This window comes from Colias croceus, chromosome 3, assembly GCF_905220415.1.
Source record: "Colias croceus chromosome 3, ilColCroc2.1".
Classification (NCBI taxonomy): domain Eukaryota; kingdom Metazoa; phylum Arthropoda; class Insecta; order Lepidoptera; family Pieridae; genus Colias; species Colias croceus.
Genome location: NC_059539.1, coordinates 5420834 through 5440246, shown reverse-complemented (window position 1 = coordinate 5440246; position 19413 = coordinate 5420834). Strand labels below are relative to the sequence as shown.

The 19413-nt window shown below is 32.6% G+C and overlaps 3 protein-coding genes across 5 annotated transcripts; 2 read left to right on the top strand and 1 right to left on the bottom strand.

Moving 5' to 3' along the window:
- Positions 1-121: 121 nt before the first annotated feature.
- On the top strand, positions 122-11504 carry LOC123706157 (centrosomin). 3 transcript variants are annotated; one of them, XM_045655325.1, is made up of 13 exons: positions 122-279; positions 1078-1119; positions 6924-6976; positions 7312-7451; positions 7711-7830; positions 7941-8015; positions 8239-8294; positions 8577-8607; positions 8781-8888; positions 8960-9114; positions 9224-9295; positions 9453-10525; positions 10762-11504. In XM_045655325.1, the coding sequence occupies exons 2-13, from the start codon at positions 1088-1090 to the stop codon at positions 10953-10955; spliced, it is 2109 nt and encodes a 702-aa protein (XP_045511281.1). In that variant the 5' UTR covers positions 122-279; positions 1078-1087; the 3' UTR covers positions 10956-11504. The 3 variants fall into 3 exon arrangements, with proteins under 3 accessions (XP_045511281.1, XP_045511282.1, XP_045511280.1); XM_045655324.1 differs by lacking the exons at positions 122-279; positions 1078-1119 and adding an exon at positions 5587-6039; XM_045655326.1 differs by lacking the exons at positions 122-279; positions 1078-1119; positions 7941-8015 and adding an exon at positions 5586-6039.
- A 964-nt stretch (positions 11505-12468) lies between these two features.
- Positions 12469-15017, top strand: LOC123705974 (uncharacterized protein C18orf63-like). Its single transcript, XM_045655097.1, has 8 exons — positions 12469-12660; positions 12761-12899; positions 13236-13413; positions 13698-13794; positions 13903-13999; positions 14086-14220; positions 14531-14623; positions 14937-15017. The coding sequence occupies exons 1-8, from the start codon at positions 12524-12526 to the stop codon at positions 15015-15017; spliced, it is 957 nt and encodes a 318-aa protein (XP_045511053.1). The 5' UTR covers positions 12469-12523.
- Positions 15018-16353: 1336 nt separating this feature from the next.
- Positions 16354-18527, bottom strand: LOC123706158. The gene is made up of 4 exons (XM_045655327.1): positions 18257-18527; positions 17972-18169; positions 17511-17635; positions 16354-16745 (listed from the first exon to the last, which is right to left on the bottom strand). Exons 1-4 carry the CDS (start codon positions 18453-18455, stop codon positions 16605-16607), a joined length of 663 nt encoding a protein of 220 aa, XP_045511283.1. The 5' UTR covers positions 18456-18527; the 3' UTR covers positions 16354-16604.
- Between the last annotated feature and the right edge of the window lie 886 nt (positions 18528-19413).

Genomic DNA, 19413 nt, shown 5'->3' with positions numbered 1-19413 from the left:
TTACTACCGTAGACAGAGATACTCTGTCTACGGTTACTACGTAATTTTTGGTCCATCGTCCGTCTCGAGCAATGACCTATCCTTATTCATTGGTCTCGAGCTGTGGTCCGTCATAAACGGGAAATGACAGGCGTTTGGGCGTTATTTTAAAAACGATCGTAAATCGTTCCGATTTTCGCCTACATTAATTTTATCACATTGCGCTCTGTTTTTAACTGTTTCCTTGTTGTTCAAGTAAAATAAAAACAAACTCCTAATTGTATCAAAAATTTATTGAATGTAAGTATTTTTTCTTTGTTTCTTGGTAACATAGAATGCTCAATGCACTAAGTTTAGTTATTCTGATCTATATTTTTATTACTTGCTGGAATCTGCAACTTTATTCACGTTGTGCACGGGTAAAACTTAGGCTTGGTGCAATTTCAGACTGAAATAATCTTTCTCTGTCCAAATTTCATACAGATTCGATCAGCTGTTTTTGCGTGAAAGAGTATCAAACATACATTCACACTTCTTACACTTTTACCACTTCCTCAATTATAATATTAATAGGATTTAAATTTGAATAGTATTTATAAGGTATTAAATTAATTTTTTGATAAATATAAATCTCGATTTTAACTAGGTAAGTACCAATATTTAAACAAAATATTCATAAACTTCAATTTTATAGTACACTAGCTGCTCAGCGCGGTTTCACCCCCGTGGCTCAACTCCTGTTGCCCGTAGCATGATGAAATATAGCCTATAACCTTCCTCGATAAATGGGCTATCTAACACCGAAAGTATTTTTTCAAATCGGACCAGTAGTTCCCAAGATTAGTGCGTTCAAACAAACAAACTCTTCAGCTTTATAATATTAGTATAGATAATCAATTGCTTATTATATATTATACCTAAACAACAGTGAAAGCATTTTTCAAATGTGTCCAGTAGTTTGTGAGATAAGCGTTTAAAAATAAACAAATCAGCATTATATAATTAGAACTTATTTATTATTTTGATTGAAACATGTTTAATTTATGATGCCAGTTTATTTATTTATTTTGTCCCTAAAAATATATATTTTTTTTGCAGGTAATTCGCTATGGCTGATTTAGGGGATATTAACCTTCACATGTAAGTTAATATCTTTTTATTTTTATATGAGTATGGAGGTTGAGATGATGACATATTGATGATGCATTATAAATACCTATATTATAGATTTGTAAACATCTTGAGCCTCAACAACACCCTGATTATTATTAACCCAAGATTAAATAGGGTTGTCTGACATGATGATAAAACAGCCTAGAATCTAGATGTTAATATAAGCTTATAGCCAATAGCCATATGATATAGTGTTTAATGTTAGCGCTAAAAGTATTAAATGCTCATTTTCAAGTTTTTATTAGTTTAAAATTCTATATTTAGTGTAGTTTTATGTCAAGACATGGTGAATACTTGCAGTTGTGTCGGATTGGTTTGATAGTCCAATGATTCCTTACCAATATTTAATTTTCTTTTTTCCTTTATTTCTTAATTGAGCAATAAGGAATGTTTCCTTTGCGTTCAATTTTCTATCTACAGTATTAAGAATGTAAGGGTGCTTTTCCACCAGACATGTGATATGCAGCTATGCTACGAAAATTCTACGAAAATGACACTATGTGACCATTCCCACTGATACCAATTAGGGCACTATACTAATAAACAGAGAGAAGTAAGTTATCTTCGAACAAGGGTACATCGCGCCGTACGTACGCATGCACACAACGCCGCTTGGTTCCTACTCTGGGACTCTCTTGGGACTGGGACCGGTCTCTTGAGGGTCGCGCCCTTGCTGTGAGCGGTCGGTGTTTGTTTCTAAACAATTATTTAAAATATCCATGTGACAACCCTGCGCCTCGCGAGTTTAGGTACCATGTGCACCTAAACGACGGGAGTTGGCCTTCTTCTCTCTTTATACTATGCTGATACTAAGCTACGTTGCGAGTAAGATGTGCTATGAAGATGCGCCGCCCGCGCCGCAAAAAAGCTTTGCGAGGAAGATGCGCAGCTTGAGCTATGCGATGTATCGATAGTAGGTGCTCTGCAGTCTGCACATACCTAGCACGCATCCTTTCATATAAAAAACGTATCTTAGCTGAATCCGTTTCCAGTTTTCACCAGTGCTACTGCTCGAGCAGATAACGGCTGAGCGACATACACGGACTGCTCGAGCGGTCGGTCGTTGACTGCTCGAGCTGTCGCTACAAACCGCGCAGTTGACGGACGCGACCGCGACTGCTCAACGGCAGTAAATTAATGTCTATAGTAGACCGCGCGCGGTCGCGGCTTCAAGCCGTCGCTCTCAACTGCTTGATGCGGTCCGTGTACGGCCGCCCTTAATCTTAAATAAACATGTTTTCCTGGTGCATGAGCTGATGATTTTCAAAAAGCTGAATAGATTTTCATAAAACATAGCATAGATCACTCTGAATAAAATAGTACACAAAACAACTACATGAAAATTGATGATTATTTTAATAAAAATATGCCTAAGCCGAATAATAAATAAAACTTTAAAACAAGATTTCTCGATTCAAAGAAGAGAGGAAGAAAATTAAAAATCATCAGCCACAACACCGCAAAAGATAAAAACTCCTATTTGCCTACATATCCGTGTCAAAATATGAACATTTGAACATCAGGAGGTCTGCTTGGAACAAGCTTGGAACGATACTGGGGCGTAAAAAATAATAGCATTCATCACTATGCCGTCAGTCGTCACTAAACTTGCTTACAGGGATGTTGTTTACTTGGTTTTAACTTTTAAGGAATGGAATATTTTATGATATTTTTGGTAATCCATACTAATATTATAAATGCGAAAGTAACTCTGTCTGTCTGTCTGTCTGTTACTCAATCACGCCTTAACTACTGAACCAATTTGCATAAAATTTCGTATAGAGATATTTTAATACCCGAGAAAGGACATAGGATAGGTTTTATCCCGGAAATCCCACGGGAACGGGAACGGGAACTATGTGGGTTTTCTTTGAAAACGCGGGCCAAGCCGCGGGCGGAAAGCTAGTAACTAATAATCTAAAAGAAGTGTATTGCAATATTTTTTGAAATTTTAATTATTCTATTCGAAGGGGTTCAAAAGCCTGTTCATCAATTTTTTTAATGTAATTTATATTGGGATATAAATTATTACCTATTTGTTATAATATACAGTGGTGGACGTTTAATTAGAAACAGTAACACAATGAAGTAGTCATCAAGTTTTATTTAACATTTGTGTATTAACGTATTAGAGATTAAGCACTATTTCATATTTAATGGAACACCCGTTTATCTAGTTTTATAAGAAATTGCTTAATTTTAATCAGACGTTAGCTTAAATTAATAAAATTAAAGAACTTTGAGTGCAGTCTGATTTCCAAGTATTTTCAGTCTGGACAACAAATTAGAAACAGCATGTTTCGAGTGTTCTAAAGTCAAAACCTATTAAAATGTCGTTAATATTTTTTTCTTCTACAAATATTTGCACCATTTTCTAACCATTCTGTCTAAAAGTTTCTGAAAATTAATTATCTTTACAGCAAAAATGGATAAAAGTAGAATGTGACCCATCTATATATATAAAACTCAAAGGTGACTGATATAGTGATCTATCAACGCACAGCCCAAACCACTGGACGGATCGGGCATAAATTTGGCATGCAGGTAGATGTTAGGACGTAGGCGTCCCCTAAGAAAGGATTTCCCGAAATTCTTGTGGGAACGGGAAAAAACGGGAATGCACGTACAAAGTCGTGGGCGGAAGCTAGTCAACAATAAAAATAATTTTAAGTTTACATTTTGACAAAAACTGGAGTTACACGACAATTGCAAATCATTTAGAGTGTTTGATAAAAATATATTCAATGCTATAGTTTATTTCAAAGAGCATGGTACTTCTGATTAAGTGCCTAGAAAAGCTCGACCATGAAAAACTACTGCTCGCGAGGATACGCAAATTATTCTTCTTGCAAAGATGGATCCATTTAAGGGTTCCAATTCTATTAGGAAATATGTTTTTGCAAACGTGTGACAATCTCATACAATCTAAGCTTCGACGTTGTAAAGCCGTTGTTGTCTATAAATATTATAACAATCTAAAAACAACCCCATACTATACCTCTAATGTTTCCTCCGCCATGCTTAACTGTTGATTTATTATCTAAGGTATGGTTAACTGGACGACGCAATGAACGAATCCTTTGCCATCAGAATTGATTAAATTAATTTGTTTCGTCCCAAAATAAAACTTCTTCACTGGCGGACTGTCCACAAGCTTTCTTAGAAAATATTTAGCAAAATCGTCATTCCCTGTACTGCCTAATAAGAAGCTGTACTTTCCTGGCGTCTCTCACAAACAATTTTACCTCGACTTACCACCTGCAAATTGATCTCATCGACACATGGCGTGGTTCATCTTCGGAAAAAAATAATTTTATAATAGAATTTGAGCTTTTAAATGGATCCATCTTTGCCAAAAGAATCATTTGCCTATCCTCGTGAGCAGTGATTTGCCCGTCCGATTAGGGCCCTTCTGGCCTCCTCCACTCAAGCGACAGCTCAAGCCGAGGTTCGTGGTCCCCGTCAAGGGGGGACGCCCTTGTGCATGTCGCTACCAGGGTGAACCTTCAGTTCACCCCCGCGTCCGCGTTAAAATGTAGAAGCCCTTCTGGCTAACATTGAGAAACACCATACAAAAAAAAAAAAAAAAAAAAAAAAAAGAGCAGTGATTTTTCATGGTCGAGCTTTTCTAGACCTTGATCAGAAGTACCATGCTTTTTGAAATAGACTATATCATTGAATATATTTTTATCGAACACTCTAAATGATTTGCAATTTTCCTGTAACTCCAGCTTTTGTCAAAATGTAAACTTAAGAGTATTTTTCTTGTTGATGGGTCACAAATCTTACTTTTACCCATTTTTATTAGAAAGTTAATTAATTTTCAGAAACTTTTAAATAGAATGTTTAAAAAACGGTGCAAATATTTGTAGAAGAAAAAAACATTGGCGGCATTGCAACAGGTTTTGACTTTGGAACACTCGAACCATGCTGTTTCTAATTTGTTGTCCAGACTGAATATACTCGGAAATTAGACTTCACATAAAGTTGTTTAATTTTATTAATTTAAGCTAACGTTTGATTAAAATTAAGCAATTTCTTATAAAGCTAGATAAACGGGTGTTCTATTACATATGAAATAATGCTTAATCTCTAATACATTATTATACACAAATGTCAAATGAATTTGATGACTACTTCATTGTGTTACGTGTTTCTAATTAAAGGTCCACCACTGTATGTATATAGGTAATATAAGTAGTTCTTTTAACCCGTTAATACATTTCGCTCTGAATTTAACTGCCTCTAGGTATTCATTGTAAATGAAATCTATCAGGTAGTTTCATAACAAGGTGCTTACTACCTGCAACTTTATATTATGGTCGTTGTCACTTATAAGTACCTATAAGTATCCATTTTAATATTGAGAGTTTCTGCATGACGTGCGATGCATCGTGTCTATTTTTGTCCTATATATTGTAATGAACAGCATCCGTCTACGCCCCTCCTGTATCCATCTCTTTTCGTCGCATCTAAATCATATGTAGTGTTTTGTTTCAACGGCTAGCGGTGGCGGTCGAACAGTCCCGAATCTCTGACATCGGCCCTTTTCTGCCCTAAATACAGTTTCATCTGGTAGAGAATCAAAACAAGTGCAAAATATTACAGGGATTTTATTCATTAGTTCAGTGAAACAATAGGGTTGAATTTCTATATTATAATATTTTAATTGTTACATAGTGATAATGTAGGTACTCTGTTTATCAGTAATTGACAAAGTTCATAGTGCCAGTAGGTACATTAGTTATATTTGTGATTGTGCATACCAACTTATTTTTATACAATATTCTGTACCTAATGTGATTGAAAAAAGGAAAACATGGCTACCTTACCACGAATGAATAGTTCTAAACATGGTAATAATCCAAATATATCATCACCTTTCAGGTAAGTCATGAATATCAAAATTTATTGTCCTTGTATAAAGCAGAATTTGTGTTAGATCTTATGTGGCAAATATATTTTATCATAGTTATTTATTTGATAATAGCAAAATCGAGCAAAATTAATTAAAAAAAGAAAAGTAATAATACACATAGGTAGGTAATTAACAAATAACAATAATATTATGTAGTCACAAAATCAAACAAAAACGACGTCGCTGTTCCAACAACAAATTATCACATAAAATAAATTAAAATATTATTGGTTTGATAAACAAATAAATATTATAACTATTTATTATTAAAAATTGTCAAATAATATTATAATGTAGGTATATTGTATGTAAACCGATAACATAGTATAAAAATGCCGATAGCCTTAGCGACGCTTTGATATCGCTAAATTGGGGCTAATTATGCGCTTTTAAGTAGGTACTAGGTAGGTACATAGGTAATACATATAGGTAACATAATTATGTATTCCATGTTTATAACACTACAGTAACCTGCACCATAATTTGCTAATTTAGATGTTTATTTGTAAACGTTAAAACTATCCTTTTGTAGGTAGGTACTTACCACTTTACACGAAACTGCATTGTTCGTACAATGCATTTTCATCTTCATTAACAACGCTCGTGCGTTAGATGTACAATAGGTATTATAGTATACTAGTGGTCCGCCACGGCTTCGCCCGTGGTACATATTTCGCAAAAAAAGGTAGCCTATGTCCTTTCTCGGGTATCAAAATATCTCCATACCAAATTTCATGAAAATTGGTTCTGTAGTTTAGGCGTGATTGAGTAACAGACAGACAGAGTTACTTTCGCATTTATAATATTAGTATGGATAGTATGGATAAAACTAATTTTTAATACTTATTTCTAGTACCAGCCCGCGAAAATTACAAGAAATGACATTACCTAACCAAGAAGGACATGGTAAGTTCTTCTCACATTTTGCAAAATAATAAATATCATTCATTCAGCGTCATTTGGGAACATGGGAACCACTGAAAATCAGTGCTGCAGCTCTTAAGCTGCAGAATTCCTGAGTGGTGTCCCTGTTCAGCACACAGAATCACACCTAATTAATGTTAATGTTTTATATTTCACTGTGTTTTTCTATTTAATTTTCTGTTTTTTTTTATTTTTATTTTTAAGTCTTTCATGTGTGTTGAATTAAATGTCTTTTCTTTCTTTCTTTCTTTCAAATAGAATTTAAAACAGGATCTTCGATTACTTAAATATCTGATAAAAATAAAATTATGTTTAAGATGTTACAACTGCAAGTGGTATAAGTATGAAGCAGTATGAAGAACAACTAAATGGATTGCGAAAAGAGAATTTTCAACTTAAGTTGCGTATATATTTTCTTGAGGAGAAATTGGGAAATGGTTCACCACCCGCTGTCCAGGTATTTTATTTATATTTATAACAGATGTATATAATATTATATGTTTTGCAATATTTTTCATTGATGCTCCTCTCGCGCGCTTCGTAGCCTGATGAGGTACCTATAGTAGACCGTATGACTCTGTAACACGCAATTAATATTTTAATTCGCCCCAGTTGTTCCCGAGTTCGAAAAAACAGCTTTAGCTTTATAATATAAGTTAATTGATTGTATTTCTTATTTATTTTTTTTCATTCACAATTTCTGTTCTGCACATCAGGGTCTATTAGAACATAATGTGAGGCTTCAGGTGGAAGTAGAAGAATTAAGAAGGCAGTTGAGTGATAAACAAGAATTATTGGCGGCCGCCGCAGAAGCGATTGACGTATTAGAGAATCAGGTAAGTAGTTACTATAAAAATGCACCTCAAATAATTTCAATGTTGATTGTTGGGTCAAAATTTAGGCCAATTCTGAATTCATCATTCATAGATTTCTTATAAATTTCTAGGGATCGATTTCTACAGAAGCCGCGGAGGTTTCCATGAACAACAGTAATCTAAAAAAAGAAAATGTAATTCAGAAGGTAATGTTTTATTAATTACTAGTGGTCCGCCCCGGCTTCGCCCGTGGTACATATTTCGCTATAAAAAGTAGCCTATGTCTTTTCTCGGGTGTCAAAATATCTCAATGTTCAGTGGTTCAGTGGTTTTCGCGTGAAATAAAACAAACATACATTCTTACAAACTTTCGGGCTATATATAGTTATATCACATTAATTTCACGAGAATTATTTTTACGTGTTATAGGATACAAATGGACATGAGAAGGCTGATGAAACCAACCAGGAATCTGAATCAGCAAGGTGAGTAGTATAGTGATATTTATTTAACTACATATAACATATTTCATCCTTGTGCGTATAATATTTATTAAAGCTGTATTTATCAAAAGACAGTACATATACATAATATACCTATCACTATTATATCATACAATTTTACAAATATTTTCGAAATCCATCCATTGTCAATAAAACATGCAGGCTATAATATTATATACTTGTAGATAACTGCACGCATATTATACGTAACTATTACTAAATAAATCTTTTATAATTAATAAAATCCATATCATTTGTTTTTAGAGAAAACTTAGCTGCAACAAATGACGAAATGGTAAGTTTTTCTTGACAACCCAATGAATTTTTCGTTTTTAACCTAAGTTTTTAACATAAATATATAATTAGTTAATATGATCTATATTATATTAAAATTTTAAATATAAACTACTTATGTATTTAAAAAAAATCTGAATATCATAGTATTCAAATGTGTTATAATGCCAACAGGATCAGCTTACAAGATTAAGAAAAGAGAATCGGAAAGCTTTACAAATGATAAAAGAATGCATGAAGAAGATTCAACAACAAGACAAAGAAATAAAAAAATTGAAATTGGTAATGCTCTTTTCATTTAGTTGATGAACTAACATTTTGGATATTTTGTAACTATTTAATTTTGCTTGTAGAATAAGGAACTGACGTATGCACATGTGAGTGATTCCCAAATGGAGAAATACGAGGAGATATTAAAATGCAAAGACGAACACATTAAAGATTTGGAAAATAAAGTAAGACAGCTACAAAGTACTGTTGAACATGGACAAACAATAGACCCCACTGGGTAATATATTTATTTACTAATACATATTTATATTTACATTTATTTACTAATACATATTTACATATTTTCGAGTATATTTTTGTTAATATTTTCCAATTCTTAATTTCAGAAACTTGCAGCAGATCCTTACTAAGCGACTTCAGGGAATGGCTTATTTTTTGGATAAACTTTTGTCTCACAAGTATGTTTAATTTTATATATTATGTATAATTGTATAATATACGATCGCGTAGCGAGTGTGAAAGGCAATCCTATAAATTTCAATTAAATGATATTTATGTATGCTTAATATTATATACTTTCGAAGTTAATATATAAATTTGCATTTTTTTTTATAGATGTGTCCTTGGAGAGGAAAAGAAAAAATTAGCTGAAAGTATTTTGGAACAAAGCCTTGCTCTTCCAGTTGGATTAAAACTAGACGAATCGATGGCTCCTGAAGATTTCACTATGGACGAAAGCAACCTCGATATTTCTCAATCTATGAGGATAGAAGATTTGACCATGATGTTTGGCCATCACTTAAATTGCAATGACGAAAATCATAGACATTCCTCTAAAAAGAGATCATATCCTCAGGCTGATGCTATTTCCGAGTCTGAGGATTGGTCAGAGCCAGACAGAAACGTGTCGTTAGCGAGAGTTGGGCTATGTAATGCTGGAGTCGAAAGAGAATCAGCATCGGACAATGTAAAGTATCGGTCTCGAAGATCACGCGTGTCTTTCGGTTCACGTACTGAAGACCGAAAAACAAACAATTATCAAGCATTATTAGATCAAATTAGTGACTTGACAGAATATAACCAAGAGTTGAAAGATGAAAATAGAGAACTCAGTGCAAAATTAGAAACTGCAATGAAACAAATTGACGATCTTGTGAGTGAAAAGGACGAATTAAAAATATATGTAGAATCGGAGCAATGTAAACTTGACAATGCAAACAGAAATGTGGAAGAGATGAAACAAACATTATCACTTTTCGAAACCAAAATAAAGGATAATGAGCAGCAGATTGCATATAATGTGCAATTAGTAGAAAAGTTACGATCAGAAAAACAAGAGCTTGAAGCTGCGTTTTTGGAAACTGAACGCTCTCTGCGTCGGGCCGCAGATGAGGCCACAGTCCAAGCGTCACAGGCTGCCTTGGAACGAGCTCGAGCGCATCACGACAGATTGAGGGTGGAAAGAGAACTAGAGGAAACAAGAGAAAAACTCTCTGCCGCTTTAGAGGCTAACTCTAGATTGGAAATTGAAATAACTCGAAAAATACCATTAGAGGCGGATAATAAAATTGCTGAGTTTCATGATGCACTTAATTCGGAGGAGGAGCGACCAACATCCCCAGATCAAGGTATAGATAGTGATAGATTGTCAAGTTTGGAACACAATGATGCAGTTAATTTATCTCCCCGTAAGTATATCATTAAAATATGTTTTCGTTGTGATGAAATTTTTTAGCAAAGGAATTTTAAATTTGAAAAAGTGGAAAAGACAGAATAGGCACGCTTAAAAACAACAGTATTCATCTGACTTAAATGCGATATTTAATATTTGTCTATATAGATTTTTAAGTGCTTTTTATAACACTCAATCATTTGTTGATGCATATTTAAAAATGTAATATTTAATATGAAATTTGCTTCACAGGTTCTCTATATGAAGAAAACGTTGTGTTGAAACAAAAACTTGCAAGGACTAAAGCGACCCTAGCAGAGACTTTAACACAATTAAATGCTGCCAATATGCGAAAAAGAAACGTGCAACGGGCTATTTGTCGTGAAATTCATAAAACACAAGGTGTTCTCCGTAAGGCTCGTGATCATCTAGAACACCATAATTAAAATTAAATAAAGAGTAACATACTCTAATAGTTACCCATTATTTATAATGATTCTGAGATGAAAAGCCTAATGAGTACCTCTTTGGACTAATTTTTAAATACGGAGGTATTTTAAAAGTGGCGCATTTTAAATCCACCTACTGTAAATAGTAAAAGATTTTTTTGAACGATGGTTGTTTTTAATTTGTTTAATCGGAATTGAATATTGATGAGCACATGTCGCGAAGTTATTTTTTTTTTAACTTTTTCACAAAAATGATAAAAATTGGTATCATTCCAAAATTTGGTACCTAGCTCTGTAAGATGGTTTAAATACAAAAGTAATTCTAATTTGGACACCGAAACTACAAATTACGATTTTGATTATTGATATAAATATTATGTCACTCACATATTGTCCCTGGTTCGCGATTAATAACGTGTCTATAGACGGCATCGGTCTAAGTGGTTGTAATAATGTATCTTAGTATTAAACGTTAATCAAGTTGTACTTATTTAATTGTATTTTTTACGACATTAACTTTTTTAATAAAATATGAAAAAATAATAATCTTTGTGTATCATTTATAATAAATTCCTTATAAAATAAATTTACTATTAATAAATAATTCACAAAAAAAAAACTGAAAAAATTATTTCCCACCATTGAGTTTTATTACTACGAATAGAGAAGACACCACGAACAAAATCTGTGCTGAAAGCGCGGCGGCCGCGGCCGCGGCGGCGCGGGGCGGCTAGTGATTCATAGATTAAGCGATGTCATCGACACACTGCTATAGAGGCGTCACTTTGTAAATATTCTGCCTATTACTTTATCAATTAAAAACAACTTATCATTGTAAAAAAATATATATAATTAATCTTCTAAATAATATCTTAATAAACTTATCAATTTAAACCAATCAATGTAACAAAAAAAATTGATACGTAGGTAATTGATCTTCATCTTTCATGATTTAACCTTTTTTTTAATAATATACACAGTACAGTACATTCTTTTCTAAATGTGTAAAATTATTATTTTCCACGTAGTAATAGTATTATATTATATCTCAATGTATCCCACCAAAAACACAAATGTAAAAATGGGAACCAAGTTCACTCACGACTTTGCCGAAAAAAGAATTGAGATCTAAATGTGTGCCAAGTTCTGTAGACAGTCCAGAAATTTATTTACAAAGATGAATCTTAGGTGAATTGAAAAGTCAATTATTTTATTTTCAACAATGTTTATTCCAAAATATGACTTTTTTATATAATTACACAAAGTAAACCACTGGCGTCTATTGAACCTCATAATTATTTGACTCTTCTAGTTGTTTGTTCATTATTTTTCTGTGTTATAAAAAAACAGCTATTCAATATCTAATTAAATTTATTGGTAACACAGCTTGGTAAGCTTTTGTCTGAACCTGTGGTCTGAACCAATTCGGTGTAGACACACCATAATATGGTTTTTTGGCGCGTAATTTTAAATTTAATCGTATAGGTACCGAAGATTGTTTGTGCGCCAAAAACCAAATAAAAGCTTATATACATAATATATTTTTAAGTTTTATAAGTCATAAAATGGATAAGTATTACAACATTCGTATATTGAATTCTAACTATAAAAGTTTGGGTTATGTGACAGCAACTGCAAATATTAAAGACAAACACGATCGTTCAGCACCATCAGATTTTCACTGGAAAATTTTAAAATGCAGGTTAGTAATTATTGTTAATTAATTGTATAAATTACTGACTAAGAATAATGATATTTTGTCCAAAAACTGCTTTATCATCAATGTTGTCTTTCGCTTTCAGAATGATTATATTTTCTCACTCATCTGTTATAGCAAGTCCTGATAAAAGTGATATTAAAAAAGTTCATATTATATTTCCTCGTCGCGGCGAAGACTATGATCTTTTAAATTCCTTATTTTTAAGGTTTTCTTTAGTTCAGGTAGGTCTTCATCTATTTTTTTTTGCTGCAAATATTTACATTAGCGTGTAAATAAAATATAATATTAAAAACAACCATTTCAAGTAGTAATATGATCATCTCAGAACTATGTACCTACATAAGTGATCAGTACTAATTGATCAATAATTTTAAAAAGCAGATATGTAAATTACAAAAAAATCTAATTAAAGAGAAATTCATTTTTCTCATATTTTTTTTGCTAATGATTCATTGATTATTTATTTCTGAACTTGTAATATTAATATTTTTTTATGAGTGAATATAACAATTAGTAATTGGCCATGTACTCAGTTCTACGTTAACTTGTTTTCATAGGAAGGTGATATTCGTAACGTAGACGATGAAATATATAAGACTTGTTTCTATTACACGATGGGAGCAAAAATTGCGCCTCTCTGGAATATGTTGGGCCATAATTATTTTATAAACAACAGAAGTTTTTTAACTACATCCGGTCCACAAGAGGGAATAAAGTGCATTCTGACTATTAATGGTAAGGAACTAACAAAATAACAAATTAACCAAATTACATAAATTCAATAGGTACTTAAGTAGGATAAATCTAGGCAATGACGTATAGGTAATATCTTTGTCTCTAGGCAGGTAAGTTGTAAGAGCTATCCTCTTAGATTTAATAGGGTATTTTCTTATATTTTAATACTTATTCGAATTGATAACATGCAACCACAATTTTTTCACCTTCACTGTTATACACACACAAATAAGATCTTAGATATTGTGTTAACTAGGTAATAGTAATCCTTAATATTTTTTTAGCAAATGTCTTAAATTTAGAGCTTAAACCAGTGAAAATAAACCTCATGCGATCAAAAGAAAAATTCTTTCCCGGGGAATGGATTCGCGTTCTACCCAGGTAAAACATACCTAATCTTTATTACCTACCTACACCACAACCGTGTAGCTCAATGTTTATTAGGAAGAATAATTTTATTTTTATAAATATTTTATACCTCAATTATAGTTTAAATAAGGCCATTGTGGAGGAGTACTATGAAAATGTTCCAAAAATTGGAGACTTCAAGAGCTATAAGGATTTACGTCGACATTGGAAAAATATAGTAAGAAGAACACCTATTTTATCATAGTTCAATGAATTATCATGACAGTATCTATGAAATTTAATTTGATTTATTTTAATCTATAGCATGGATATCGTTTACCTGAAGAAGAACGGCCATGTTATTCCGTTCGCTTCTGGCGAGGCGACCCTTTGACTTACCCCGATGTTTGTCTCGTTAGAGCTTTTCCTATTATCACACCTATGCCTAAGTCTTCTGAAGTAAGTAGATATACACATTACACATATAGAAAAAATAAATATTTATTTTAAATTAGTTCACCAGCTTTTCCCTTTTGGGAATATTTTTATATTATGATCAATATATAAATATACCTATGCATGCAGTGGGCATATGAAAATATCTCCGATAAATAATACTTGTTAAGTGTTTAGAAAGTAGGTATTCGTTCTATCGATTTAAAAAAGGTTAATAAATACTTTGTAAAAATGCTTTATTACCTACACAATAATTATAATGAACCGTGTAGGTACGCCTACCAACTCACGATTATTTTCCTATTAATTTCAGAGATCTATACTTGCGCAATTTGTAAATTGTTTGAAAACCAAAATGCAGTTTATACTGGGAACTTCTATTAATTTTATAAACAACCAGGATGAAGTAAGTAGTCTTCTCTATCCTCATATTATGTATACCCTAAGTATCTAATAATATAACTAATCTAATAAAACGTACTAGGTACATAATTATTTAAATTGCATCATTGAGATACCTATATAATGAGTTACGTTACATTTTTTTATGCAAATAAACTCGAGTAACTTCTTGCACTTCACAGCATATTTAGTATTTATTAATTTAATGAAAAAAAAATGTTTACATAAAAAATATATATTAATATCTTATATTGAACTAGGTAACTACCTATTTATGAGCACAATATCAAAAGGACATAATAAATGATTTTTTTAAGGGAAACGTTGAAATGCAGTTCATGGAAACTCAAGCAGTGAGTTTATGCACACCAACACAGCAAAAAACCAATAAAATGTAAATTTATTTTTCACAAATAAAACATTACTTGTATTGCTTAGATATTTTATTTCTCTCTTTATTTTACATAGTTACATTGATGATAAATTTATGAGAAAAAAATTGGTTCATAACATCGTCATTAATAATTCTTATAGTACCGTTAGTAGATAGGGAGGCGAGGTAGCTAAATGACGTAATTCAACGGCGTCGTCGAGACTTATCAAAATCGAAAGAGAAAATAATTTCGAAAAGAAAAGCTTCTATGGTAAAAACCATTTTAGCGGTGGGTTTGGCGTGTACGGATTTTCAAAAATGTAAAAAAAAAAACAGTTACTTGGGCATTCTCGAGCGCGTCAGATATTCATACTACGTATGCCCCAAGTCCCTCTGATAACAACGGTATACTAATCTGCCGGTTTGCGTGGTGGGGCTAGGCATAAAAATTCGTCAAAAATGCACAAAAAAAATTTACTCGAGCGCGTCAGATTTTTGGAAGGGGTGTTAAGTAGGCCCCAAGGAAGCTCCCCTTAAAAAAACTGACGATTACGACATGACGATAAGTTATGATGAATTTTTGAAAATGCAGAAAAAAAGAGTCCTTTTGAAATACTCGAGCGCGTCAGATTTTCATAGGGGAGGTTTATCTCGGTATCCTGAAAGCATATTTTCTTAATCTGACAAAAATGTTGGTGGGTTCTCTTAATCTGACCGAAAAAGGTTTGTGGGTTTCTTTTTTTTAATCATCGTTATTTCATATCAATTTTTCTTAACTCCCTCAGTTTTCGAGATATACACAAAAAACCGGGAGTTTGACTTTTTACGATGCTTCAAGTAAAAAAAGTTTTAACTTTGGACAAAAATGAAAAGAGACCTTTTTTTGTAAAATAAAATTACCTTTTTTGTTTATTTAAACTTTTTTTTTGGAAAAAGTAAAGTTCGCGACTTATATGCTGCAACGCGTTTTTCGGAAGATGAAATGGCTCCTCCAGACTTCCGGTCATGCGGAAACCGGCAGATTTTGTATTTTTAGTAAGTTTTAGATTATATTCTTCAAAATAAAAATAAAAAACAATCGCGCTCGAGAATGCCGGATTAACGTTTTTTTTTTACAAGTTCGCGACCCTATAACTCGGCGGCGTCAAGGACTTATGGTCAGATTAGTTAAATTTAGTCTTAAAACACTAAAATCAACCCCCAATATCTTAATCTGACGCGCTCGAGTATTTCAGACTATCGATTTTTTTTTACTAATCTGATCGTCTATCCTAGGCGCGCGTCACTACATATAGAGCTAAATAGTTAATAAGGTTGTTCTATTAGGTCTAAGGTATCTCTCATATCTTAAACTGCCACGCTCGAGTATTACAGAAAATTCCCCTCTTCGCCTCCCTATCTATAGTATTCATTACTGATACACTTTCCAATGTTAAAAATTAAAATAATGTCCATAATATTTACAAACCTAATAAAATAACAATTATTTAATCGATTGACAAAATAAACTTTAAATTAAATTAATCTTTCATTGAAGTCGTCAAATTTTATAACTATATTTTAATAATTCAGGAACTCTTAAAATGTGTAAGTGAATAAATGTCCACAATAACTATTGTGCCGTTGGTGAGAACATAGGTCCCAGGGGGGAACGCGGAGGTGTTAGAGAAGTTTGCGCTGCTGCAAGGTTAAAAAAACTTGCAACAGACGGCGATAAATTCCGGTGATGCGTCACGGGCGTTCGTCGCAGATCCTGAAACACGATCCTTATTTGTATAACATTTTCAAGTGAATTTATCTTATTTTAAGTAAATACCCCTAAAAATAACGGCATCAAGTAATGAAGATCCTCTAAGTTACCACCATAGAGTAATAGTTACCACCTTGGTGAGAGAAATAACATGTGTAATCAAAATAAAAAAAGGACTAATATTTTTGGAAGGACTAATATTGAACTAATATTTTACAAAATGATTCATATATTTTTTTATATTTTATATGATACACAATAACCCTAGTTTTTTTCATGTGTGTAATAATCGATATATTATTCTACTCTAGCTGTGCTACTCGTAGCACACAGTATAATAGAGTGTGTAATCGTTAGCATTTCTATAGATTGCTGATGCATGGTAATCCGAATGACCCGGAGGTAAATCCAATAACGTCAAATTAATACGTAAAGTACAATCATTGACAAATATAAATGCTAATTATCAAACCCGTTTATTTCCATGCGATACTTTTACGATACCTATTCACATTAAAACAATGCTCAGTGGTATTAACAATTTTCCCTTTCAAATTACCCGTCATCCGAAAATCCCCGAATGTTCTGTGCCCGAATGCAATAAAGTGTTTTTTTTTTTTGGTAGATGGTGCCAAATGTCCATGCAGTAGATTTCGTGTGAAAAAGTAACAAACATTACATTTACGTTCTCACAAACACGCTCGCGTTTATTATATTTTAGTAAAAAATATTGTACATAATTATATGAAAAAAATATTCTTTTTGTACCGATCTGTGTTGTCTAGACATTCTTGGAGATGGTGTCGCTGGTACTTGCAGTGTGTGATGCCTTGTTGTTGTATCGAGTAAATACTGTAATTTGTAACCTTTTCCTAGATCTTCCAGTGTTTTTCCTGAGGTGAAAAAAGTACTTTAACTATATAAAACCAATATTATTGATCTCTGATCGGAATTTTTATAATTTGGTGTTAAAATTAAAAAATAATTAAACAAAAACTGACAAATTTATAGTTTTGAAAATTCAAATACCAAAATTCTCTAAAAGTAAGTACTCAAAAAAGAAACTTTATATAACCTGTTAAAGTTGTTGGTAATTATAAAATAAATACAACAACAATATAAAATAAATTAAAAAATAATTAAACAAAAACTGACAAATTTATAGTTTTGAAAATTCAAATACCAAAATTCTCTAAAAGTACTAACTCAAAAAAGAAACTTTATATAACCTGTTAAAGTTGTTGGTATGTTTGTATTGCATCGACCTGTTCCAATTATCTTTCTTAAAGCTTCGATATTACCAAAAATAATCGCAACTGCGGCTCCATCAGCTAACTGGGATGAGTCGCAACATGATAATAAAAAGTTCCATTTATCCATATCCCAATGCTTAGCAGAATATACCGCAAGTTGTAAAGTTGAGGCACCTATAACGTAAATAAATAGTTGAAGTAATAATTATGCTGTAATTATTTTCCTTAGGTTAGAAATAAAAAAAAGCGTTTTATACACACCAGATTCACTAAGTAGATGTGGATTGGCGCCATATCTTACAAATGATTTAACTAAAGAATAAAATCCAAGCCGAGCAGCTAATCGAATGGGCCATCCACCTTCAAAATTAGGATCTAAATTATTACGTAAAAGGTCAAAGACTTCTCTATCATTGTTACTCAGAATTGCATTTCTTAATTTTTCTCTATTCCTTTCCATTTTTATTATAATGTTTCATAAATGGAAAGAAATGAACGTCCACTCAACACTAATAAAGAAGATTTCATTAATATGAAAATACCCTCATCCGTACCATTTGTTTACAGATAATGAAGTTGGTTAAAAATATACAAATGTAACATATTCGCTTTCTTTAAATTTTTGGTTTTGGATCCCGGAAACTCACCTGTTGTTATGCAAAATTATTAAGTAGGTACCTTCTTTAATTTGTTTATTTACAATCTACGGGAACAAATCAATTCTTTAATACGGTATTAAGATACCACAGAGCAAGTAACATAGGTAGGGTTGTATGACTGCAATATAATAACCAGCTATGTCGCGTGGTTTCACTCTCGGACGGATTCATGCAAAATTTTCAAATCTTTTCTCAACCTCAAGTAGCGTTTAGCTACTACTAAGTATTCTGTGCCTCAAGTGTTATTCTCAGTTATTCTGATGTATGTATAATCTGTGTTACCTACTGTAAAGTTTAATCCAAATCCGTGCAGTAGATTTTTCGAAAAAGAGTATTATAAAAAAGAGCGTGTGTGCCGAGCACACATGTCAGAAGTGAAACTTCTTTGATAAGATTCAAAGATACCAAAATCGTCGCTTTACTCCATGACGTGACGGTATTGCCATGACGCGACCTGGAAATTTTACTCTCAACACGCCTAAAGTTTCACTTTTAAAATATTCATATTCGAATAATATTAGGTATACTAGATTTATGCTGACATATTTGAAAAGTTGGCAAGACATAAGGATTTCAAAAGTATACTCTGTGGGCAACTGGCAAGACCAAGGGCAAGACTGCCGATCGAGGCAGAACGTAGCTCGGAACGTAGTGATTATATCACAGAACACTAGTACTCCTAGCCACTAGCGGATTATATCATCCTATACACTCCTATATTACTTGCTCTGTGGATTATATTCTCTTTGGATCGAGCTG